At 35.6% G+C, this 25,693-nt stretch overlaps 3 protein-coding genes and 1 long non-coding RNA gene across 4 annotated transcripts; 2 read left to right on the top strand and 2 right to left on the bottom strand.

Annotated features, from left to right (window-relative positions):
* Nucleotides 1–46: 46 nt before the first annotated feature.
* LOC106336125 (protein PROTON GRADIENT REGULATION 5, chloroplastic) lies at nucleotides 47–813 on the top strand. The gene is made up of 2 exons (XM_013774856.1): nucleotides 47–411; nucleotides 508–813. The coding sequence occupies exons 1-2, from the start codon at nucleotides 118–120 to the stop codon at nucleotides 610–612; spliced, it is 399 nt and encodes a 132-aa protein (XP_013630310.1). The 5' UTR covers nucleotides 47–117; the 3' UTR covers nucleotides 613–813.
* On the bottom strand, nucleotides 682–3,071 carry LOC106336124 (nuclear receptor coactivator 7). Its single transcript, XM_013774855.1, has 8 exons — nucleotides 2,780–3,071; nucleotides 2,333–2,643; nucleotides 2,163–2,235; nucleotides 1,996–2,076; nucleotides 1,830–1,893; nucleotides 1,310–1,397; nucleotides 1,132–1,216; nucleotides 682–1,044 (listed from the first exon to the last, which is right to left on the bottom strand). Exons 1-8 carry the CDS (start codon nucleotides 2,882–2,884, stop codon nucleotides 1,003–1,005), a joined length of 849 nt encoding a protein of 282 aa, XP_013630309.1. The 5' UTR covers nucleotides 2,885–3,071; the 3' UTR covers nucleotides 682–1,002.
* Nucleotides 3,072–13,836: 10,765 nt separating this feature from the next.
* On the top strand, nucleotides 13,837–14,400 carry LOC106334057. Its single transcript, XR_001268515.1, has 3 exons — nucleotides 13,837–13,962; nucleotides 14,036–14,276; nucleotides 14,355–14,400. It is a non-coding gene; the product is annotated as an uncharacterized LOC106334057 (long non-coding RNA).
* Nucleotides 14,401–22,876: 8,476 nt separating this feature from the next.
* On the bottom strand, nucleotides 22,877–23,868 carry LOC106333364 (glycine-rich protein 3 short isoform). The gene is made up of 2 exons (XM_013771818.1): nucleotides 23,735–23,868; nucleotides 22,877–23,340 (listed from the first exon to the last, which is right to left on the bottom strand). The coding sequence occupies exons 1-2, from the start codon at nucleotides 23,841–23,843 to the stop codon at nucleotides 23,087–23,089; spliced, it is 363 nt and encodes a 120-aa protein (XP_013627272.1). The 5' UTR covers nucleotides 23,844–23,868; the 3' UTR covers nucleotides 22,877–23,086.
* Nucleotides 23,869–25,693: the final 1,825 nt, after the last annotated feature.

Below are 25,693 nucleotides of genomic sequence, written 5' to 3'. Positions count from 1 at the left end.
CAAAACCACAATCATATTTGTGGCTATCGTTTCTCCATCCAGAACCAAAATAACACACAAACCTCCTCTCTCCACCATTAGCAGTTTATCACAGAGAGAGAGAGAAAGCTGATTCCTATGGCTGCTGCTGCTTCACTTTCTGCGAGTCAAGGTTTACTAGGAACTTCATTCTATGGAGGTTGGGGAAGTTCAATCTGCGGCGAGGATTACCACACCATGCTCGCCAAAACAACTGCGCCACGGCAACACTTTGCAAAACTCTCACGGAAACCCATCAGAGTACAGCCAATGATGAAGAATGTCAACGAAGGCAAAGGCTTATTCGCTCCTCTAGTCGTTGTCACCAGGAACATAGTAGGCAAGAAGAGGTTTAATCAGCTTAGAGGCAAAGCCATTGCTTTACACTCTCAGGTTTAAAATTCATCATTCTCTAAATTAGATCTTGAAAACTTAGTGCAAAGAAGAAAGAATCAATGAGCTTTTTTTTCCTTTTTTCTTTTTATTTAGGTGATTACAGAGTTCTGCAAATCGATAGGAGCTGATGCAAAGCAGAGACAAGGATTGATTAGGCTTGCTAAGAAGAATGGAGAGAGGCTTGGCTTCCTGGCTTGAGATCCCTTCCTCTTCTTCTTGTCTCTGTATACAATCCTCTTCTTCTTCTTGTTTCCTGTCTAGATGTAGTTTTTCCAAACCTCTTTTAAAACATAAACTGCCATTCTCCTTCTCAAAGTTATCTTCATCACTCTCTGAGATGATATTACTCTTTGAAACCCACATTAATCTTATATGTATAAAACAAAAAAATTACACTTTTGTTCTCAGTAAAAAAAAAAATGTCACAGCTGAGTTGGTATTCTTGGTAACACAGATACAATCATGTAAAACTCTGAAAACTGTCTTAAGCCTAATCATAACTTTGAAACAATTAACAGATACAAAAAGATGGGTAAGCTTTCTTTTTTTGAGATATATCAATTCTCTTCAAAGAAAGAATCTCCAGGATCAGGAGGAGAGGTACTGAGACGCATGCGCAAATCCCCAAAGCTGCAGATTTTTAACAACATGAACATGAATTGCTTTACTTCAAGATCCATGTCAAGATTGTATAATTATGTTGAACTTGATGTTTACCTCGACATTCTTCAACTCAAACTCTGTGCTGCTAGCTAAGCATTCGTTGCCAAATGTTTCAGAAGGTCCACTTGTTGCTTTTAACCTTGTTCAAAGTAAACATTCCGTTTGAGTAAACATCAAAACGATTAGAAAGTGGCAATTTTTCAAAATAATATGGAGCAAGAAAGCGCCTTACAAATCTTCGTCTAAACATAGCGCAAAGCTTCCTCCACCTCCAAACGCCAAAAACTCATTCATGCACATGTAGTAATATCGGTTGGCACCTGCACACAATTTTACAAAGAAGGTCACTGAGTACACATACTTGAGGGGATTGACTTTATATATGCTTGCATTACAATGTTTAGGGATCATGCAAAAATTACATGGAATAGGTTCTAAATAACAGAAAAGGTTAAACTTCCACAACTTATCCTTAACAAGGTACTTTCCCCTTCCATCATCTACTATACTAAGTCTATTTCCTTCTTTCACTAAGATGGTTTACAGCTACAATTAAACTACATAGAACAAGTATGTATCAAGTTCCTGATGAGGAACAGTTCTGAACCAATATTCTTAAGATCTGTTATTGGGAGAGAGACTTGATCATTCTACTCAGATTTCACTTTTCAGTTATCTCAATATTCTTCCTCCCATATATGTGTGGTGACCATAAATAGTTCAGAAGAAACAGTCGAGAATGAGAATGTTACCGGTAGGTCTAAATATGCGTGGTTGACCATAAATAGTTGTGAACAAGAATGTCTGGCTTGTACCCTGTCATCAAAACATGTGAAGAATCAGCAATTTGAATATTAATAACACTGAAAGGCAAACGCCAACGAGTGCGAATATCATCACAACAAGTAGTAAGCATGCCTGATACTTCCTCTTAGGAGTAGTTGTTAACGGACATTCCAGCATAGCACCAAAAACCGCACCTTGTTTGTCTCCAGCAACCTACCCCATTACCCCAATCATCACATCTCTCCTATTCAACATTTTTTTTTCAGAATGTATCTAAGAGGGCATGGCAGCAAACATACCAGCAAACAAGGACCAGGAAGCTCAGCACTTTTACGCAGAAGCGTACGAAGCGATATCCCATGCTTCAACGTACTGCCCTTCATCCGAATTAAAAGTAGTTAATAACCAAAAAACCAAACAAGTCTCTCTTATTCAACAAAAGTAAACATCATTCTCTTTTTTTTTTTACCTGTATAGCAAGACCCATTTGCATCCCCTAACGATATTGGGAAGACACGCGTGCAAGAACTCGCACAAGTCAGCAGAGATAAAAGCAGAGCTCTCTGTTAACTCCTTCATCTCTCCTTCGTAGTCATCATTGCCTACCGTTGTCGAAGAAGATTGGTTCTTTTTGCAATCTTCTTCTTGTTTGCAATTCTCAACAGACTCGTAGCTGTCTGTTCTAATTGGAGGAGGAGGAGGAAATGATTCAGATTCGGAATCTTCGTTCTCGTTTCGAGCACCAAATGAGAAATACGAAGTAAACGATTTCGCTGAAGCCTACAACATACACATTCAATCGAAACGCATTAGTAATTGAGACAATGATCTTTTGGTTTCGAACGAGATCCAAATCAGAGGACAATAGAGAGAGAGAGAGAGAGAGAGATGATCGAGAGACGTGAAGGAAATATACCTTTGGAGAATCGGTGAGGGAATGGCGAGGAGATGCAGATTGGGAAGGGGAATCGGCGAAGAGATTCGAAAGCTTCTGGGAGACTTTGTCCTTTAGAGCGTGCATTGCGATGATCAGAGACAGACGATTTTTGTCGGAGACGATGATGGTGTGTCCAGATGCGGAGAGAATTGTCGGTGGTGGGGGGCAAGGAAGGAAGAAAAGAGGGTGAGACAGAGAGAGAACCTGACTCGCATGAGTCTCGGAGATGACAGCTCTAAAAAAAAAAAAAAAAAAGAGAAGACTCGAGTCAAACATTAATTAATCAAAAACAGAACAGACGATGACTAAGGGGGGAAACTGAAGTAATTTGCATTTCTGTCTTTTTTTACTTTTCAAACAACGACTATTCTTTTCTTTTTATTTATAACATCTGATTTTATTACTTTAGTTCGAATGTATGTGGTCTACGTGCAAAAGTGCAGGTAAATAAATATTAAGGTACATAGTAATAAAACTTAAAATCTATTCATGTTTCTAGCCGTTTTACTAAGCAATCTGCGAATTTTATTTGCATTCCTACTCGTCCATTGGAAATTGATGTTCCGAAATTTTCTTGCCCTCTAGTTAATATCTTTTTTTTTTTTTTTTGATAACTGTGGAGATTCGGCGACCAACCATGAAGCCCACGGTTGGTCCCACAAAGCCCACAGCACTCCACGTATTCTTGCGATTTAACGCTAGTCCGGGTGGCCACACGGGGTTTCGAAGCTGGGTCCGTATTGAGGCTGTTGCTCCCTCGAGACCACTAGCCTACCACCGCGTGGTTCACCAGTTAATATCTCTCATTCCGTTGTAATATCCAAAGAGAAGCAGTCTATTATTAAGGATATCTATTGTCTTTTGACAGTCACTTTCCAATATGATCTGACGCTAACCCATACTCCAACAATGTTATAATGCCATAAGAATGGCTTGCAATTCACTTTCCAAAGCATCTTGTATCCGTCTTCTTTTTGCTTGAGCTGAACCTTTATAAGTCACATTATCATCCATGATAACCCAACCAGCACTGCCCTGGAGCATTAAGTGATGAAATGATCCATTAGTGTTACATTTTTTCCATCCTAAAGGTGGCCGTGTCCACTTCAAACAACGACTATTCTATACAAAATTAAAATAAATCAAAATGTATTTTAAGGAAGGAAAACATCGTGCACTCCATACTAACCTGTACTTCTCCGTGATCTTCGCATGCTAACCGGTAACCATTAAAAAAATATGAGAAACAAGAAGGAAAAGAATGAAAGGAATAAAATAAGAGAAAAAACTATTTCTTTCCTAATTTGATAAGGAATAATTGTAGTCTATTATTCCTTAGATGTTAAGGAATGTAAAAGAATCATAGGAACAAATATTCCTTCTAAATGGTGTAAATTGTTAGGAATGATAACGAATTCACTATTCCCACCAATTCTCATGGTCACCATTTAGAGTCATAGAGTTGTCAAATGATTGAGCAAACCATTGGTCATATATAGCTTTAGATAAAGCTGCAGAAGAAGCAGAATTACTTCGAATTTTTTGGAAGATATTTCTATGTCGACTAAATCAATGTTGGTATTACGTGTACATTTTGATGGCCAAACGACAGTAGATCAAGCATTTAGCAGGATCGTATAATGATAAATTTTGTTATAAAAAACTTTAAAAAACCATTAAACACTTGATCTCAATTGATATAATTACGATTGATTACATTAGAAGAAATGAAAATTTTGCGGATCTATGTACTAAAGATTTTTCACGATATCAAGTTGTTAAATCACCAAAAAATGACTTTATCCTACCTAACTGATTAGAGATCCCAAAAGATAAATTAAAAGATATAACTAAGTCAAACTAACTCTGCCAAAAGCACTGTGAAACTTCGGTCTCTACCCAGTTCATAGGATGATTGAAAAGTGCAACATGTAAGGTTTATAGGATAAGAGTTTGCTTTTAATGATTTGAGTATATATTTGTGAAATATAAGTGGAGTTGTACACGATACTGCTTTAAACCAAACTAATGATAAATCACTTTGTGAATGTGAAATTGAGTCGTTTCTCGAAAAATGAAGGAAACACAACGAAAGAAATACTATATTTTCAAAGTAAAGCATGCCAAAGTAAACACAGTAGAGAACCAAATTTTGTGAGAGAATGAATTGTGTTATAGTGATTGTCTCTGTTTACATCAAACTAAAGGGGTTCAAGACATCATATTCACTTTTTGTTTGAGCAAATCTAATAGCTATTAACAATGATAAGTTCAAAGTTGAAATTGCTACAAACTCATCATGCAGTGGATTTTTCTCTTTTATCCTCAAAAATACTTTTCCTTGAGTCGTTTCTATTCATGCGGAAGATTGTTGGAACTCATTTATGACAAAATAATGTGGATTTAGGGTTTCCGATGGAAGCGTTTGTTGGAAAAGTTAGATTCTGGACACGATGTAATCGTCACCTTGAGTACAAAATTATTTTTCAGAATACACATATTTTTGGTTTGATAGATTTTATTTTTGGTTTTTGGAAATATAATTACCATTGTTATAGCTTGGGAATAAGAATGCTCTGAAACCATCATATTACGGAGTGTTTAAAAATTGAAGAAAAAAATTATTGTCAATTTTACGATTCTTCATTATCAATGTATTTTGATATTATAATTCTCTTATAATTATGATTTATTTTTTTATTATTTTTTTACAAACAGATGTATCCTGTAGTAAACTAAGGTTCCTACAAATATTACATTTTGTCGCAATATCCTTGATTATTACATGAAGATCGGTTCATTTTGGTTAGATAAAGGAATGTTAAAGACAAAAACGACTCTAGTAAAGATTTTTAGTGATAAATTTAATTTCAATAGCATGTTACATAAATTACTATGAAAATGTTATTTTACTGTGTGAATATATTTACTACCTCCATTCTACTAAAATGGAAGTTTTTAAAAAATTGTTTCCAAATATATTTTTATGTTTCTTATGAAGAATATATAAATATAAAAAATTGAACTTAGTGAAATACAAATCGATAACTGAAAATAAATGCTTCTGTAATAATGATTTAATGAGTTTTCAATACTACATTACATTCATAAAGATGCATATTTTTCCGTTTAGCTAAAATGTCACTTTAACATACTCTCTCCGTTCCTAAACGATCCATGTTTCAGAATTTTCATACTTTTTAGTAAAAAGATATTAAAATTTATCTATAAATGCATAGTTTTTTGTAATTTTATATTTCCTATATTTTTAAACCAATAAAATTAAAAAAATGCAATTAATGTTCTTGAATTTCAAAATTTCTCATTATTAGGTGACAAAAATTGCATTGGAAATAGAAAATATGTATCTTTATGAAACAAAAGTTTCCTCTACGATATGGATCTTTTAGGAACAAATAGAGTATTTCACATGGACTAAGAAAAATAAAATACATTAGTGTATCTTTATTTAGTGTATATATTTAAATAAAAATAATTTAAATAAAATTTGTTGATAAGTTAAAATAATAAAATAAATTGGATATATTGCATTAAAAATATGGAATAACGCTTTTTGAAACAATAAACAATCGTATAATAACACTTTAAAAGAATAGAAAGAGTATGTTTGAAAAAATTGTTTCAGATAATAGTTTTGTATGTTCGATACATATTTGATCAAATAATTTTTTTTAATTTTTTTACTTATAATTTTTACTTATAATTACTTATAATTTTTTAAAAAAATAATTGCATTTATTGAATTATTAATTGGTTTAGAGTTATGAAAAATACATAATTATTAAAATTATGCATTCTGTACTAAAATTCAATATATTTTAATTACTATGTGAAAATTCTAAAACATTTATTATTTTGAAACAGAAAATAGTATATGAGAAAACAGTAAAAATCTATCTTTTAAAAATGAGTTAGTATTTATTTGACGAGATCTATTTTTTCTTTTTTTGACGTCGAAAGGATCATTCTATTACTCAAACTTGAGGTGGTCTGAGTAACCAAACCGGAATAGAACAACCAATAAAAAGTAACTCCCTATGGAAGGATCTCGCAGTCTTAGCTAAAAAATCTGAAATCTGGTTTCGCGCCCGTGGAACATGAATAATGCTGAAGTCTGGGAAGCATATCTGTAACGTCTCTATCCTCTCCAACTCCGTCGCAAAACTTGGCCACGCCTGAGGGTCCTTTATCATTGCAATCAGCTCCTTCCAATCCGTCCCGAAGCTCTGACATGTTGATTGTTGAAGCATATTCTCCATCGCCCATCTCAGTGCTTCTACTTTCGAATGCAAGGCTGATTCGCGTCGAGTGAAATTCCTTGTTCCCATAAGTTGAATGTTCCCACCACTGTCCATCCATACCCATCCGCATCCACTGAATTGAGCAGAAGATGTCCAAGTTCCATCTAATAAGCAGATATTACCCAAGCGTATGACTTGGGTTATTATCCTGTACCACTGGTTGTACCACTTCGTTAGCATCAAACCAGGCTTTGCATTCATTTTCTGCATGTCGAACTAGTTCCAAAGGATCTCTATCTATACCCCTAAAAAGTTTGTCATTCCTAACCTTCCAAATATACCATATTATCCAGGGATAAGGATCCCTGTCTAGTTCTGGTTCAATAATGCTATTCTTCCTCCAAAACAGATAGTCCATAATTGTGTAGACACTTGATACGGGAAAGATATCTGGGCTTGTCGGAGTCGACGATAATGACCAAACTTGGAGAGCTGGCGGACATTCAAAACCGGCATGGGTTACTGTTTCCTCTAGTTCTCCACATCTTGGTCAATAATTGTCACACCTCATATTGCGTCTTGTTAAGTTTCTCGTTACTGCCACATGACCAGTTAACAGTTGCCATATAAGATGACATATCTTCTTTGGCGCCTTTATCTGCCACGCAAAGGCTTGGAGCTTAGTGATGCTTGGCTCTACATTATGAGCCACCCAATATCCAGATTTAACCGTGTATTGGTCATTCCTTGTGTAGCTCCAGTAAAAAGTATCCCGACGATGAGTTGAGCTTATGGCTAGACTCCTTATAAGAGGTATGTCCTCAAGACTGACATAATTCTCCAATCGACCAATGTCCCATTCCTTCGATACCTGGTCAATAAGATCGCTGACTCTCATATTCGGGTGCATAGCTGGCGCTATGGGAATAGCTGGCCTCGCAGGAGTCGTTGGAACCCACAGGTCCTCCCACACCTTTACTTCATACCTTGAATGTATCTTCTGTCTGATCCCCAGTAATAACAACTTCCTTGCGGTAGAAATGCTTGTCCACACATATGATGGGCTGGTAACAGTGTTCGCTCTTAATGGAGAACTCAATCTATAGTACCTTCCCCTCAAGACCCGTGCAACCAAGGAATCAGAGAATTGAACTAGCCTCCATAATTGTTTTGCTAATAGCGCCAAGTCAAACTCATGGATCATACGGAAACCGATCCCACCCTCCTCTCTTGGTAAACAAACTTTTTCCCACTTTGCCCAGTGTATCCCTCTTTTTGGTGGATTTGAACTCCACCAAAATTGTGCAATGACACTAGCAAGGTTTTCACATATCTCCAATGGGAGTAGGAAAGTAGACATCACGTATGTCGGTAGAGCGAGCAAAATGGATTTTATCAGCACTTCCTTCCCTCCTTTCGATAGCAAACTGCATGTCCATTCATTCACTCTATGCATCAACTTATCCTTTAGAAATGCAAAAAATTTGCACTTGGAACCACTTATGTCTTCTAGGATCCCAAGATAGGTTCCCATTCCTCCCTGGTTCTGTATTCCAAGCACATATTTAAGCTCTTGTCTCGTAGTCACATTAATCCGCTTACCAAAGAGTAAGGACGATTTATCAAAGTTAATACATTGTCCAGATGCTTTGCCATATTTCTTGACTACTTTCATTACTTCTTCACATTCACGGGGCTCCGCCTTAAAGAAGAAAAAGCTATCATCAGCAAAGAGAAGGTGGGATACCGACGGACACGCGAGTGTGACGTGCATCCCTGTTATCTTCCCTTGGATCTCTGCATGATTAAGAAGGCTAACGAGCGCTTCCATGCATAGAATAAAAATGAAAGGAGACAAATGATCTCCTTGACGTAAACCTCTACCTGGAACAATATTTTCTCTTGGCTCTCCATTCATAAGGACTTTATATTTCACCGACGTAATACACCGCATTATCCAGGTGATCCATGTCTCTGAGAACCCCATCTTGCGCATGACGAGATCTAATTTATGAACCAATAAAATGTAAGTTAATATAAGTGTATACCTATCGATAAATCTATCAATAATATTAAAAAAAAGTTTTCTCTCTTGCTGCCGCATCATCAATCATCATCAATTGATTCCAAGTTTCTTCTTAAACGCTCTCATTAACAACTGCTCCCACTCACACAATTTATCGATCAATGCATCTCCTGTTACCCACATTGTCAATCTTGACTATAAATTGGTAAGTTTCTCTTCACTTCTTCTTCATTGATTCATAGCTTTGATGACGTAAGAGACTGTACCTACTTCAGAGTATGGGAGAAAGCTTTGCAGTTTCAGTTTCATATAAACTCTTAGCCCCTCTCCCTTCGTCGTTTTCGCTGTGTGTAGCGATTTTGCTGTTCGGAGATTTGATCATATGTACAAAACAGAGGAATCGTGGCGGAGAAGGAGCTTGAGCTAATCATGTATCGACACAAGAGGAGGAGGAGAATGATAGAGATAACGTAGGTTCTCTCTATGATCAAACTACCGTTCATGAAAAACAATAGCTTGTAGCTCACAAGTATAGATTCTGGATTTAAGAAAGAATCTAAAACTCCATGAACAAATGATCTCTCAGAAATGTTACAAGATTCAAGAAGGAAAATCACTCACAAAATCGATAATCCAAAAGTGATGCAGAAACAAAGTTATATACTCTGTTTCCGTTACAACCGTCTAACGAACTATACACGTGTCAATGTTTAACTCGACTAAAGCTAACAGCTACTTCCCACTCTTGTAACTTGCCTTCCACGTCACGCCTACTCTGTTTATCTGTAACAAATCTTCCCTCTCCAAAGAAACTTGTCCACAAGATTCAGAGATCCATCTCAGGGAACTTCTTCTGTAAATCAAAAAGATACTCCCAAGTTGCTTCTTCTGCGTTTTGACCTTCCCATTGAACCAATACTAATGTCACTGCTCTTCCTTGACGCTTCCCCATCTTCCGTTCCAGAATAAACTCAGGTTTCAAAACGTTGTCTTCACTCAGCACTGAGGGCAATTGATTTGATGTCGTCACATTACCCACTGCTATCTTCAATTGTGAAACATGAAAGACTGAGTGAACTCTCGTCTCCACCGGAAACTTTAGCTAATACGCATCCTCTCCCACCTTATCACTGATGCAATAAGGACCAAAGTACTTCGGTGTGAGCTTCTCTGTTGACCTTTGTACCACCGAGTGTTGTCTATAGGGTTGCAGTTTCACATAGACCCAATCACCAATCTCAAAACTTTGTTCAGATCTATGTAAGTCAACCTGTTGTTTCATCCTATGCTGCGCCCTTATCAAATGAAACTTCAACAACACCAGCATTTTCTCACGATCTTCCAGGCACTTGGCTACTACTTGCACCTTTGATTCACCTTGCAAGTAGGGAAGATAGATCGGAGGAGCTTGGCCATAAACCACTTCATACGGAGTCGTTTGTGTTGTCGTATGAAAGTTGGTATTGTACCAATACTCTGCAAGCGGTAGCCACTTACTCCACATCGCAGGGCGGTCACTAGTCATGCATCTGAGGTAGGTTTCAACACACCTGTTCACCACTTCTGTTTGACCGTCACTCTGAGGATGATAAGCAGTTGACATGTTGAGAGAGAAACATTGCAAGACTGAGAAAGACTGCATCTCTGTCGCTGACTATCGATCTAGGGAAACCATGGAGCTTATAGACATTGTCTAAGAACGCTTGTGCCACTGATGCTGCAGTATAGGGATGAGCGAGAGCAATGAAGTGAGCTGCCTTACTCAAACGATCCACCACAACAAAGATAACTGTTTTCCCATAGGAGTGTGGAAGACCATCTATAAAATCCATTGATACATCAGTCCACACTGCTTCTGGTATCGGTAAGGGTTGTAACAAGCCTGGTGAAGCTGCCACAACATACTTGCATTGTTGACATACACTGCAGTTGCGAAGATAAGCTTGAATATCTTTACTAAGCCCTTTCCAATAGAACAAGCCCTTCACTCTTTGTCTTGTCACTTCTCTTCCTGAGTGACCTCCTTGACTAGAGCAATGCAACCACTCCAGTATCATGTCTTTAACCTCCACCATGTTAGGTACTACTATCTTGCTTCCTCTTCTCAACACATTTTGGACCCAAGAGTACTTTTTTTCTGCATTCGGATCCTGTTTCAGCTTCTCAATAATCTCTGCTACTTGATTGTCTGTCACGTAAGCCTCCTGTATCTTTGTTAAAAGATCACAATCAAGTACTGACATTGCCATATGTAATATCTCTGCACCTTCTACTCTTGACAATGCGTCCGCTGCAACATTATCCTTCCCTTGCTTATACTGTATCTCGTAATCAAACTCCAAAAGCTTAGGTAGCCACTGTTGCTGTATTGGTGTGTTCAGTCTCTGCTCCAGTAAGTACTTCAAACTCCTCTGGTCTGCTTTAATCACAAAGTGATTTGTAAGAAGGTAGTGCCTCCACTTCTGCACTGCAAAGACAACTGCTAACAACTCCTTCTCATAGATGGAAAGGTTGAGTTGTTTGCCCTTCAAATGTCTGCTAATATAGGCTAATGGTCTTCCCTCTTGCATCAGTACTGCACCAATACCCTCCTTGCATGCATCTGTTTCCACAACAAAAGGTAGATCAAACCTTGGTAGAGCTAACACCGGTGCAGTACATAAAGCTCGCTTCAGGTTTTGAAATGATTCTTGTGCTTCCACATTCCAACTATAAGCGTCTTTCTTCGTCAATGCAGTCAAAGGACGAGCTATAATGCCATAGCTCTGAACAAATCTTCTGTAATACCCCGACAGACCCAAGAAGCCACGTAAAGTCTTCAGATTCTTTGGTACATGCCACTCCTCCACTGCTTTGATCTTGCTTGGATCCGTAGAGATACCCTGAGCTTCAATGAAATGGCCCAAATACTCAACCCTTCTCGTAATGAATGCACACTTACTCCATTTTGCAAACAGATTATTCATTTTCATCACCTCAAAAACTATCCTCAGATGTCTCAAATGCTCCTCCACATTATTACTATAGATGAGGATATCATCAAAAAAGATGAGGACAAACTTTCGTAGATAATCTTTGAACACATGGTTCATAAATCCCTGAAAAGTTGCAGGAGCATTGGTAAGTCCAAAGGGCATAACCAAGTACTCATAGTGTCCACTGTGGGTTCTGAAAGTTGTCTTGTGTATGTCCTGAGGGTCCATACGCACTTGATGATAACCAGCTCTCAAATCAATCTTTGAATACACTTTTGATCCTCCCAACTCGTCCATGAGATCCTCTATCAACGGAATGGGAAAGCGATCTTTGACAGTCATCCCATTAAGCTTCATGTAATCCACACACAACCTCCATGTACTATCTTTTTTCTTAACCAACACCACCGGTGATGCATAAGGACTCGAACTTGGCTGCACTGTCCCCGCCTTGAGCAGTTCTTGAACCATTTTATCTATCTCGTTCTTCTGATAAACTACATACCTATATGGTCTTTGATTCACTGGGTTAGATCCTTCCATCAATGTGATCTTGTGGTTATGATGATCACGGAATGGAGGTAGCTTAGTAGGTTCCTCAAATATCATCCCATACTCCGTTGTTAATAACTCGAGCTCTTTCTTCCTCCTTCATTCATCTCTTCTAACGCTTCTGTTTTCAAATTCCATAACTCTATCTCCTCCTCTTCACAGGCATAGATCACGTGGAGTTGTATATCTTCTTCCTTTGTACTCTCCAATCTCTTTGCCTTAACTTCCCTCACTGAACCCGCTTTAATACCATGTAGCATCACCCTCTTATTATGCCATTTAAATGACATCTCAAGCTCCTTAAAGTCCCAAGTGATTGGGTCACCCAGCGTAGATAGCCATTGAACTCCCAATACTATATCATGACCTCCCAATGGAATCACCATGAAGTCCGCTTTGAACTCATAGTTCAGAAACTTCCACCTCAAGTTACTAACTTTACCACACACACCCAATATCTCAGCAATCTTAGTGTCAATGAAGTTGTGGGTAGATCCTGAATCCAAAAGAATATAGAGATTCTTTTTCCCTTGCGTACCACGGACTCTCATAGTTGTGTAATCAGTACTCCCCACCACTGGCTCTGATACCACTGATAGAGATAACGTAGGTTCTCTGATCAAACTACCGTTCATGAAAAACAATAGCTTGTAGCTCACAAGTATAGATTCTGGATTTAAGAAAGAATCTAAAACTCCATGAACAAATGATCTCTCAGAAATGTTACAAGATTCAAGAAGGAAAATCACTCACAAAATCGATAATCCAAAAGTGATGCAGAAACAGAGTTATATACAGTGTTTCCGTTACAACCGTCTAACGAACTATACACGTGTCAATGTTCAACTCGACTAAAGCTAACAGCTACTTCCCACTCTTGTAACTTGCCTTCCACGTCACACCTACTCTGTTTATCTGTAACAGAGAATCAGCATGGGAAAGCAGATGACAAAGGAGATCCGACAGTGAATTTGATTACTTGCTCTGTGATTTAAAGTACGATGCTGAAGAGTTCTTGGTTCATGTAAAATGGGGATTTTTTAGGATGGTGATGAAGATGGTGTTGAAGTTGTGGAGTTTGCAAGGCAAGGCAGACCTGTGTGGTGGAGATAGGGACGTTGAGTGGAATGCCTTTATTTTCTTATGGATGTTACTTTAGGAAAATAGCTTGGCACCAAGTGAGGTAGGTTCTCTTCTTTTGCCTTGATTTCAAGAACTTTTTGGTTTATGTATCAAGAAGATTCTAATGAAGAGTGGATTGTTATGTGGCAGATTAAACAACTTAATGAGCCTACTGAAGATAAGATAACTGAGTGGAATACCGGAGGGCTTCTCACCAGAATTGAGGTAGGCTTCAGATGTTGGCTTAGAGTTCATACCTTTTGAGTGCATTCAATAGCTTTTTGTTGGTTTAATTTAGGGCTTCAGAGGTTTTATTCCAAAGCAGGAGATGGTGAAGAAAGTGAATAGTTTCACAGAGTTGAAGGAAAACTTAAAAGCAAGATTTCTTTTTCCGCTGAATTGCAGTAAAGCTTTTTGGCTTCACTGTTCTGTGTTTGCTTAGGCTTCTTTGTGTTTCAGGTAGGTCGTAGACTGCTTGTGCAGATTACGTGATTGAATGAATACAAAAACGACTTGACACATAATTAAAAAACATCCTGGTTGGTTTCACTTCTGTCTTGTCTTAATAAGAAAACTAACTACGAGACTAAATGATATATCGCGTAATGTTGCAACAGGAGAAGCTGTACCTTCGAGAAGGACCTCCTGGATGGAACCTGTTGCCAAAATCTTACCATATGGAGCGCAAGTCAAACTCGGGGATGGTAGTAGGACTGTAGAAGGTTAGTGTCCAAGTCTATTGCTTCTATAACATCTAATAAAGGAGTTGTGCTTTTGTTGGTAAGAACCCAGCTTGATCTGGCTTTTGTTGTTCTTTTTTTTTTGCTTCAGATGTTAAATGGAAATACTTATCTTTTGGTGGTATCATTCCTAAGACTCATATTCCTAACACTTTAGAACATTTTTTGTTCATGAGATATTACTCTTATAGTTTTCATTTCCTTTGCAATGTTTTTCACCAAATGACTAAAAAGTTCGATTATTCAACTCATGCCCAATAATAACCTAAACTTAAACCGCACATCTTAGAATAACCCTTTGGCAGTTAGAATGTTGAAAGCAAGAAATACGATTTGACCAAATTAATTTATTACGTTTGCCTTTATTCTACATGATTTTGTACTCATTCTGATTATATACTCTTACAAGTTACAACTTCTTTTTCATATATCTTTAGCATTTTCATTAAAGAAAGACCAAAGCACTCAAAATTCCTCCTGCATTTAGGGTAGTGTTTTGCCCTTTCCGTTTTTTTTTTTTTTTTTGATAATCCAGGGTTTCCCACTTACGTGGATCATTCCCTGGGCCCGGTTAGGCAGCGGTCCCTTTCCGTATTTTTATAACAATCTCTACCAAACTTCCTCCTGCAAACTTTGAACCTATGTCGAACATAAATATTTTACACACCACAAATCCAGATTTGTCCATTTTTGTATATGATCAGAGAAAGATTTAGGGTAGTGTTTCATATCAACTTTGAACCTATGTTTGATATCCAGATTTATAAAAATGTAGGAAGAAGTTTGATAGGCCTAAAACATAAGAAACAGAATCAAAACTGGTAGATAGAGATTGTTATAAAAATACGAGAGAAATCAATCTGCTCATATTTAACTTTTTATGTGGAATTTGTCCTCAAGTAACTTATAAGTTTAGTGAAGAAGATTGAGCTCTCCGAGGAGGTTATTGCCGACAAGAAAAGCTAGTTGAGGTCGTGGTGACGAGTTTTAATTTTGAGAGAAGAGTGGGTGGCCCTGTTGAGAGCGCGGTTAGTCCGATGAAGCTATCGATAGAGGACCACCGGAGTAGAAGGCAGTTTGTGCGAGTGTTAAGTTCCGGCGATTTGAAGGTCCGGTGAAGGGGTTCTGGCGGTGCTTCGGGACGGAGACGGTCAGGATGTGCCGGTGTGCGACGCGTGTTGATCCAAGGGCGTTGATGCCACCACGTGGCATGAAGCTAGCCTCCTTGTCGCGTGCATTCCTGCCGTCGTCGGTCCGGTTGATGTGTTTGGGCCGCGGGCCCGTCTAAAGTTTTTAAGTTTGTAGCCGTTTGCTTTGGGCTTCTGGATATTTTGTTTGTCTTTTTGTCCTTCGGACTTGTTTATGATTAAATAAAAAATCACTTGGCGGAAAAAAAAAAGTTTGGCTACAATATTTTAAATCAACCTAACAACAAAAACCTACTTTCTAGCCGTATGATCGCTCACATCACATGTACTATCCAAATAAACGACCCGATCTCAGCAAGTTGTAGACTAGACCAAACATGTCAACACTCCAATCATGTCCGTTTATACCACAAACAGAAGAACAAAAGGAACAACGATCAACTTCAACCAATCTCACACCTAAAGTTCTTGGCCCGTCATATATTAATGTAGGCTGATGCAAACAGCCGACTCTACATTAATCACCTACTGGATTTATTTAAATCTATTTTTTCCAGAAAACATTAATACGCGGTTTGGTTCATCTTCATTTTTAGATTATTAATGGTTACACTATATTTAAGTTATTTTGGCTAAACTGTGAACCAATGTAATACTTTATTAATTTATAACACTATTTTCTATAAAAGTATTTTCAAATAGCATGAGCAAAATTTCCTACAAATAATTTTGTTATTAAATAAAAGTTCAAAAAATGTTAAAATAATTTACAAACATAATTAGTAAAACACTAAAAATTAAAGAAAAAATCATTATAAATTGAAAATATAATATAAACTGAAATAAACATATATTATAAAACATCAATTGCTGTTAGATAATATATATATATATTAACTATTATTTTTTCATCATTGAAAATATTTACATATTACTTTTTTAAATATAACTTTTTATGATTTTATCACATTATATTATATTTTTAACTGATTTAGCTTGGAGGTAGATTAATTTATTATCGTGATGAAATTAACTATTGCAATAGTATTTAAATTATGCTCTTAAAAATAAAATAAAAATATTAGTTATATTAGTTATTCTTACTTTAGATTTTTCTCAACTATATGAAATAGAAATAAAAAAGAAAAATATAAATGGTCACATTTTTCTTAGCTTTTTAATTTCATAATTTTGTATTATGTAACAAAAGAAATATTACTGGTTCTTTCAACTCAAACCTACAAAATTTAATAAAACTTACAATTTGATTTTAGAATAAAAATATATTCTATTTATTATTACGATTTAAAGTAAATTTTCAAAAAAAAAACAATTTTAGTGTAAACTCACCCGCCCGTAGGGCAGACCCTAGTAAATTATAAATCTATATTATAATGATTGAGTTTTTGCTCTCTCCTCAGCGCGCCACGTCAGCGTTTTGTGGGTTCCACTTTTAAAAAGTGTGAAAAAGTGTCAAACTCATGGTTCGAACCCGGGCTATTAAGATATAAACATCAGCATTTATACCACTAAACTAAATGATACTTTGTACATTGATGGCCGAAACTAATATATATTTATGAAGGTCGGAAATCCTTGTTTCTTCGGTTTTCTCTGTGGGCCGGGCCTACAAGTGTATTATGAGATTCATTTTTAAATGAGATTCATTACGTTATATGAAAAAAAAAAAAAAATTATAGTTTTCCCATATTGTAAACTGTCTTTGTTTAATATGAGTTAGAGTTCTTTTCATCATTGTCTTTTCATCATTGTCTTAGACAAGTCTGAGTTACAGAGTTGCGCCATGTGTCAGTTCGTAATCTATTTTTTCATCGGTGAACTCTTCATCTCTCCATCTTAAATCGTTTGATCATAAATATTCATGATTTGTAGTCCTTCTCTAAACCATATATATATATATATATGATTCTCATCTTTGATGAACCCAATTCGCATCTCCACAAAACTCATTGATTCCTCTTAGCTTTAACCATTTTCTAGAAAATGTCTCTTTCTGTCTCTCTAGTTCCTCAAACCGGCGTCCCCGGCGTCCGTCACTCAACCTTCGAGTCTCTCCGTCTTGGTCGTAGTAGTCAGAGCATAGCCTCTAACCTCCTCGCTTATGGGATTCCCTGAATTTCAAGAAAGACAGTGAGTTTATAGGAATCACAGTTCTCTTCCTTGATGAAAAGATAAGTTAATCTTTGATTTATCACATTTATTTAATATAATTGTTTTTAATTGATTTCCTGATTCTTTGTTGAATAATATTATTTGCAGATTCCGTGATTCACGGGTTTATTCCCGCCAGACGTGCTAATCATTTCATGTCATCTTTGAAAGTCAGCTCCATTGTGAAAGTCGATCGTTTTGAGGTTGCTATGTGCTCAAGCATGTACAAGATAACTGATAATCCATTCCTCATTCGTTTCATCTCACCAACTATTAATGATGAAGTCATCACGAGTGCTTCTGAGATCAATCTTCAGTCATAACTAGATTGTTTGACAATTTTCAAGTGATTGCGAACACAAACCTATAACTCTCAGGTATATTATCATATTGCATCTGGGTTTATATTATGTTTCGATATCATAACTGATATTTAAACTTGCAGATGTGGTTGGACAAATCCGTTCTATCCAGGGCTCTGACTTTACCAAAGAAACAACTCGAGTCCTTATCCGTCTCCTCATTGATCCGTAAGAAACAATCAACACACAATTCTCTTTATATTATTATCTATATTGTGCTAACATTAATAATCAAAAATATTTTCTATTTTATGATCGTCTATTTATCTCCCTTGCTTATCAAACTAATTTTACACAAACTTTTATTTTACAGCTTAAAATAAACCACAAGAACCCAAACAATCAAAACACCAAAAACTAGAATTCCAAAAAAGACGAATCATTAATGATTACCTCTCTTTTTTGTCTAATCTTAGAAATAAACTTCAAAACAAATATTCCAAACAAATCTCCTCAACTAAAACTCAACGACACATACATCAAGCCAGCTAAAAAAATACAAACTATACAACCAGCTATTTAACAATTTACAAACTTACTTTCGCAACGAAGAAGACGAAGACGGCAACCAAAATCAGTGAACTTACCTAAACAAAATAGCAGAGTAAATTACGAACTCTGATAAATACTACTAACAATGATTTTTGTTTACATATTACCCATCAAATAAAAGATAAACAAACACAGTTACACCAAGAGATACAAGAGACACTCCCGATAGACACAAAGGCAGCAACAACATCTCCACCTACTCACTACTCTTGTCTTATAAAAATAGCTTACATGCCAAATGTCAACATGTCAATACTATTGTCTTCTTATGAGAATTGCATAAATTCGTTTAAAACTCATTAAAGCCCAAATACTCAGAACTGTCACTCATTTTATAGTTATTTCTACAAGTCTTCATGTATTTGTTTTAAAGGTTCGGTAAGAGCAATAAGTTTAAAAATAAAATAAAAACACATAACAAACATAATAAGGATAATAAAAATTATTACTTAATACACACAACTATGGAGAAAAAATATCTAGAAAGAAAAAGGTATTCTCAACAACTTTAATACTCCCTCTGTTCCTTAATGATAAACTTTTTAGAAAAAAAAATTGTTTCAGGAAGATGTGTTTTTTGTGTTTTTATGATAAAATTGTAAACTTCAAAAAAATTAATTGACTTTATTGAATTACTATTGGTTAAAAGTTATTGAAAATTAAAAATTGCAGAAAACAATACATTTATTATGGTAGTTTAATGTGTTTTCTTTCTTAATATGTATGAAAATACTAAAAAGTCTATCATTTAGGAACAGAGGGAGTCTAATTTATGTACTCTCAACAGTACAAAAAAACAAATTAAAAAGACAAACAAACAATAAGTCTCAGTGACACAACAAACAACACCACGAACTATATCAATCACATTATTAACACAATTTAGTCCTTCATAAGTAGAGAACAATGCATACACAATTCATCATCACAACTCTAACCCTATAACAATAAAAAAATTTTGAAAAACAACTCAAAACGCAAAATTCACAACCACAATAACCCTATCAAATATTGAGATGAAACAAGAACTCTGTCCACAACTTCGCGCTTGCGCGGAGACAATGCCCTTACTCTAATAGAGTTGGCTTGATAAAAAAGAGAAATCTATAGAGTTGGCATGTGTAATGAATGCTCAAACTACTCATGCTTGTTCATTAACTTGGCGTTTGACTATTAGATTTAGCGCTATCTTCTCTAACAATAAATGCGTCATGCTATTTTTTCTGCGTCTCTCCAGACCTAATAGAGTCGGATAGATTTCGCCCACTGACGCTATTATATAGGTCATAGGTATCAATTTGACTTATATGAGTACGATTTAAAGTCAAAAAAATAAACCAAAACAAAGGATAAGAAATAAATAAACAAAAAATATTGAAATATATATATTTATCCGTTAAATTTAATTCGATCCGTTATTTATTTCGTTTTGATCTAAAAATCCAGATATCCGTAAAGTTTCAGAGCAAATCAAACACTAAAAATCAATATTGTTAAAAACAAAGTAAATCACAAATACTAAAACTTTAAGAACCGGATTTTCAATCTGCTCTGAAAACTATATAAATACACACACATATATATATTGATTAAATGTAGAGTTTTAAATGTATGAGTTTATATAATTGATATTATAACGTATGATTTAATAAATTTTAATCACAATATTACTTATAAAAGTATTAAAATAAAAAAATAAAAGAAATTTTATGATATCTATAACTTTTTCTTAAGTTTATTTCTTATAACTAATTTTAAAATTTACAAATATATAATTTCACTGCTTCTTTTATTTCTTATTTTATATATCATGTAAAAATATTTTAAAGAAAAATTTTATTTTATTTTTTCTAGATTATTTGTATTAACTAAAACTAAAGAATATACTTGGAAATTCAGTTTTTCCAGAACAAAGTAAATAAAAAAAATTATGGTATATTTGGAAATGAAGGAATAATAAGATTTTTAATAATTTGGATATTGACCCAAGAGATATACTTACGCTTGCAGAAACTGAATCAACACTTTGGGCTGAGGCTCAGGTGATGAAGACTAAGTAGCTACCACAACCGACTGAGGTTTTGAATCGTCAGCCGCGGATTGGTCGTTGGTGCTTTATAGATGGTTCATGGAAAGATAAAGAACCTTATTCAGGTCAAGAATGGTATAGCATACTCGAGGGCTTTCAGGGATTGATGGGTGCAAGAAATTCTAGGGCATGTATTTCACCTCTTCATGCAGAGATGGAAGCATTGATATGAGCAATGGAATGTATGAGGAATGTACATCAGTTTCAGATTAGTTTTGCTATGGATTGTTCTCAATTGGTGAAGATGGTTTCGGAACCAGAGGAATGGCCGGTGTTTGAGAGTTATATGCACGACATAAAGCTACTGAAAACATGTTTTACTAGCTCAGAGATTATTAATGTACTCCGGACGGAAAATCAAAAGGCGGATAGTCTAACACGATGTGCCAAAAAACAATCGTCTTTCGTCGTTCAGATGGATGCAGAGTTACCGGATTGGTTTGCAGAGTCTATATGAACCTGTTTGTTGATGACAAAAAAAAAGTAAATAAAAAAAATTTGATATTCGTACATACGAAACAAATCACAAATATATCTAAAAACCCGAATATCCAATCCGTGTCAAGCCCTAATATATTGTAGAAATATTGGAGTTACTTTTTTGCACTTAACGATATTTTGTTTGTTTGTTTGATATCTCAACAAATTTCCCCTAATATTTTTACAATATGTACCATAATGTCTTTAATTTGTGTTTATTTATTTCATTTCTTAAAGTTTATTTGCTTTAAGTTCTTCAACACATAATAATCAAATTAGGCATTCAACTGAAAATATATATTATATATATATAACATTCTACACATATATTTATGTTTCATATGTGTATCATTTCCTTTTCAACTGTATATTTTTCTCTTATTATTCCATCTCAAATCCGTGATATATTTTTATTTGTTTATATCAGATTATGATAGTTTAGAATGTATTCAATCATTAAAATCAAGATTGATAACAACGAGTTTTGTCTACACAGAACTTTAATTCATTTCTCTATTTAATTTTATTTTATTTTAAAATTATCAATATCTAATTTACAGAAAACTAGACAAATGTTATGAATTTTTTTATTTATAGCTAGATGGGTAAAACATGAAAAAAATATTTTTGGTTATTGGATTATATATACACGATTAACATAGATGTATTCTTAATGAAATATGAAAAATTGATTGCTGGGTAAATTGTTTTGGAGGTAAACTTACAATTTCACAAACACTAATTAAAATACAGTTTTTATATTGTAGTAATTACACTTTAAAAAGATTTTGTAAATTCTATATTGATTGTTAAATCATCTAAATACGTAAATGAATAACAAAAATGGTGAAATATACTACACTAATTACAACAGTAAACATGAATTAGATCTACAACATATGGAATACTAAAACAAAAATATAATCAATATATATTGGGAGGGGTTGAATATTTGATGTTCTTATAGTATATTGCAGATTGAAATATATTATATCAACGTATTATAAGAGATCTAGCAGGTAGCAACTCATGTCGTTAAATCCATTACGTCAAGATATAATTATTGTAAGTTTTTTTTGTTAAAAAGATACTCTGTTCCCGAAAGTAAGATTTTTTAAAGTGTTCACACTTATTAAAAATTCAATAAATATTTATAATTTAATTATTCTTTTTACTTTATTATACACTTTACGATAACTTTTTGCCAATAAAATTTAATCAATTCAATATTTTCATTTGATGTTTCTTAAAAGTATAAAAGTACTTTAAACATATAGAAAATCTATTTTTGTGGAACAAATAAAAAATCTAAAATATTTTACTTTCGGAAACGGAGGGACTATAATTATTGTGGAATTTGGCTGGGAAAAAATGCAATACCGCAAATGTTCAAAAGAAAAAGAGATGCAATACCTGCACAAAAGGAAAACAAAAGAGAATGAGAGACCAGCGGTCTTATAATATTAAGAAACTCTAATATATGATTAATATATTAAATAAAAGTAAGCTTTCAGTGATAACTGCATTTTAGATGCGTAGCATATTAATATATGATTCATATTCCATACATCAAACCTACTTTTTATCACACACACATTTATTACAACACCACTTTTTTTTGGTAATCTTATTATAACACCACATTAGAAAAAAAAAACTCAAACTTTCCATTTTCTTTTATCGTTATGACAAACTTTTCAAACCCTGGCACTTCACTATATATATCTTAATTTATTCTCGTTTATTTGACTTGAGACTTATACTTCACAACCATTGCAGCATGAGGAATCCAATATGCATGATTTTCTAGTGAGCTGGATCAGTACTCTCCGGCTGAGTTTGAACAGCCTCACCAGCATAAGCACAGCACCTAGAGCAGCCACCGTAGTAGCCTCTGTAGCAACAACCATAGCGACAGTATCCTCTTCCACGTCCTCCGTATCCGCCCCTACCACCGTATCCACCACCGCGGTTTCCGCCATATCCCCCACCTGGGTATCCTCCGTACCCTCTTCCTGGATACCCTCCATACTGGTCAGTTTGCATTCCTTCTTCTCTCTCTCTTTCTCAAATCCAAAACATCTGCGAATACATATTCTTCTTGTTTTGAATCTAATCAATCGTAAGGGGAACTCGTACTTCTTTTACAAATTGCTGAATAAACATGAGTGATTGGTGAAAAAAAAAGAAGAAACAAGGCAATAGTGATTTCTGATCACTTTGACTCACTCGTCTTGAAGCACACCAAAATTTTCGGAAGGGTTCGAAATAGGTTTTTCTAATTCAAAGAAAAGTTTATACATACTGGAGATAAGAAGGTGAAAGTTATGAACAAATCAAAGTTTTAAAGTGACTTCAACTTTCATGAATATTCAAATGGCCTTTCATGCTTGTTCCGATCATACGTATTCAAAAATAATAATTTTCTTAGGGTATAATGACATTTCTACATACCATTGTTCTTATTTTCTGCCGAGCTATCAGCTAGGTCCCTGGCTGCCACCTCAGAGGCAATGAGGATAACAACAATGAGACTTAAGAGAAGCAAAGCTTTAGAAGCCATCGTAAGCAATCTCTCACACTACAAGAAAACATCGGTATTCTGACGGACATTCCGACGGAAAATGAAATCCTCGGAATATCCCGACGGAATTCCGAGGAAATATCAATCCGTCGGAATATTCTTATGGAATACCGAGGAAAAATGTATTCCTCGTAAAAAACCGATGAATTCTGAAGATATATTATAGCCGTTAGAGAGCCGTTGAGGGATTTTAAAAATTCCGAGGAAATTCCGACGAACTAGCCGTTGGCGTGATCGATTGACCTCATTTGGATCCGAACACGAGATTGCTTACGGAAGAATACCAACGAGGTATAACCGAATTCATGGGGTTAGTTCACCGACAACCGGAAGCAAAAACAGGTATGTTAAGATGTCCTTGCTCTAATTGTAAAAATAGAAAGGTTATTAAAGAGTGGGATGTTTGGACTCATCTATATTTGAGTGGGTTTACACGAAGTTACAAAATTTGGTATCATCATGGGGAAACTGATTATGAACATGGTAGTACTAGCGAACCTTAGCCAGCGGTTAGATTAGAAGAACCAATTAGAACGGATGTAGATTATGGTGTAGGTACTGAGCATATGGTAAATGATCATTTTAGAGGGGAAGATTTACCCAATGCAGAAGCTAGGAGATTTTATGATATGTTGGATGCTGGAAAGCAACCATTGTACGAAGGTTGCAGAGATGGTCATTCAGCTTTATCATCTGCTACAAGATTGATGGGCATTAAAACAGATTATAATTTGGCTGAAGACTGTGTGGATGCGATTGCTGATTTTGTAAAAGGTATTTTACCCGAGGATAATGTAGCTCCTGGTTCATACTACGAGGTTTAGAAACTCGTAGCTGGTCTTGGTTTATCGTATCAGGTAATAGATGTATGCAGCGACAACTGCATGATTTATTAGAGGGCGGATGAACAACGTGTTACATGCAAATTTTGTGGAAAGCCTCGTTATAAAGATACAATTGGAAGAGTTCCAGTGCCATATAAAAGGATGTGGTATTTGCCTTTGACGGAAAGGTTGCAGAGGTTGTATCTGTCTGAACGCACAGCGCAACCAATGAGATGGCATGCGGAGCACTCAACAGATGGTGAGATCAGACATCCTTCAGATGCAAAAGCGTGGAAGCATTTCCAATCAAAGTATCCCGACTTTGCGTATGAGAGAAGAAATGTCTACCTTGGATTATGTACTGATGGTTTCAGTCCGTTTGGCAAGAGTGGAAGACAGTATTCTCTATGGCCCGTCATTCTTACACCATACAACCTCCCCCCAAACTTGTGCTTGCGACGAGAGTTTTTGTTTCTCTCGATTCTCGTTCCCGGACCAGAGCATCCTAAGAGATCACTTGATGTGTTTCTTCAGCCACTAATATATGAGTTGCAACAACTATGGGCTCAAGGTGCTGAAACATACGATGTTTCGTGTAAAGAAAACTTTCAAATGCGGGCAGTACTAATGTGGACAATAAGTGATTTTCCAGCATATGGTATGTTGTCTGGATGGACAACGCATGGAAGGCTATCATGTCCATATTGTCAAGATAACACTGATGCATTCCAACTAAAACACGGAAGGAAAACGTGTTGGTTTGACTGTCACAGGAGATTCCTACCACCTGATCATCCATATCGTAGGAGTAGGAATTTGTTTACGAAGAACAAGAGGGTGTTTGACAGTCCACCTCCGGAAATTTGTGGGAAAGATTTGAAGATACAACTAAGAGATTTTGGTGCAGAAAGGACGGCAGACGTCGGTGGACATGAGCGTTTTCCAGTAGATGCTATTGGAGACCTACATAACTGGCCTAAAAAAAAATATTTTCTGGGATCTGCC

Source organism: Brassica oleracea, chromosome C3 (genome assembly GCF_000695525.1).
Source record: "Brassica oleracea var. oleracea cultivar TO1000 chromosome C3, BOL, whole genome shotgun sequence".
NCBI lineage: Eukaryota > Viridiplantae > Streptophyta > Magnoliopsida > Brassicales > Brassicaceae > Brassica > Brassica oleracea.
The sequence above is the reverse complement of the archived record's forward strand: the minus strand, read 5'-3'. Positions and strand labels throughout refer to the sequence as shown.

Bases quoted from the DNA above. Each gene is read 5' to 3' on its own strand.
- LOC106336125 (XM_013774856.1), top strand. From the start codon at position 118: ATGGCTGCTGCTGCTTCACTTTCTGCGAGTCAAGGTTTACTAGGAACT. The intron at 412-507 runs GTTTAAAATTCA...CTTTTTATTTAG, and splicing joins CCATTGCTTTACACTCTCAG to GTGATTACAGAGTTCTGCAA.
- LOC106336124 (XM_013774855.1), bottom strand. From the start codon at position 2,884: ATGCACGCTCTAAAGGACAAAGTCTCCCAGAAGCTTTCGAATCTCTTC. The intron at 1,894-1,995 runs GCATGCTTACTA...TTTTGATGACAG, and splicing joins CTCCTAAGAGGAAGTATCAG to GGTACAAGCCAGACATTCTT. The intron at 1,045-1,131 runs GTAAACATCAAG...AAAAATCTGCAG, and splicing joins TTGAGTTGAAGAATGTCGAG to CTTTGGGGATTTGCGCATGC.
- LOC106333364 (XM_013771818.1), bottom strand. From the start codon at position 23,843: ATGGCTTCTAAAGCTTTGCTTCTCTTAAGTCTCATTGTTGTTATCCTC. The intron at 23,341-23,734 runs GTATGTAGAAAT...TTTGAGAAAGAG, and splicing joins GGCAGAAAATAAGAACAATG to AGAGAGAAGAAGGAATGCAA.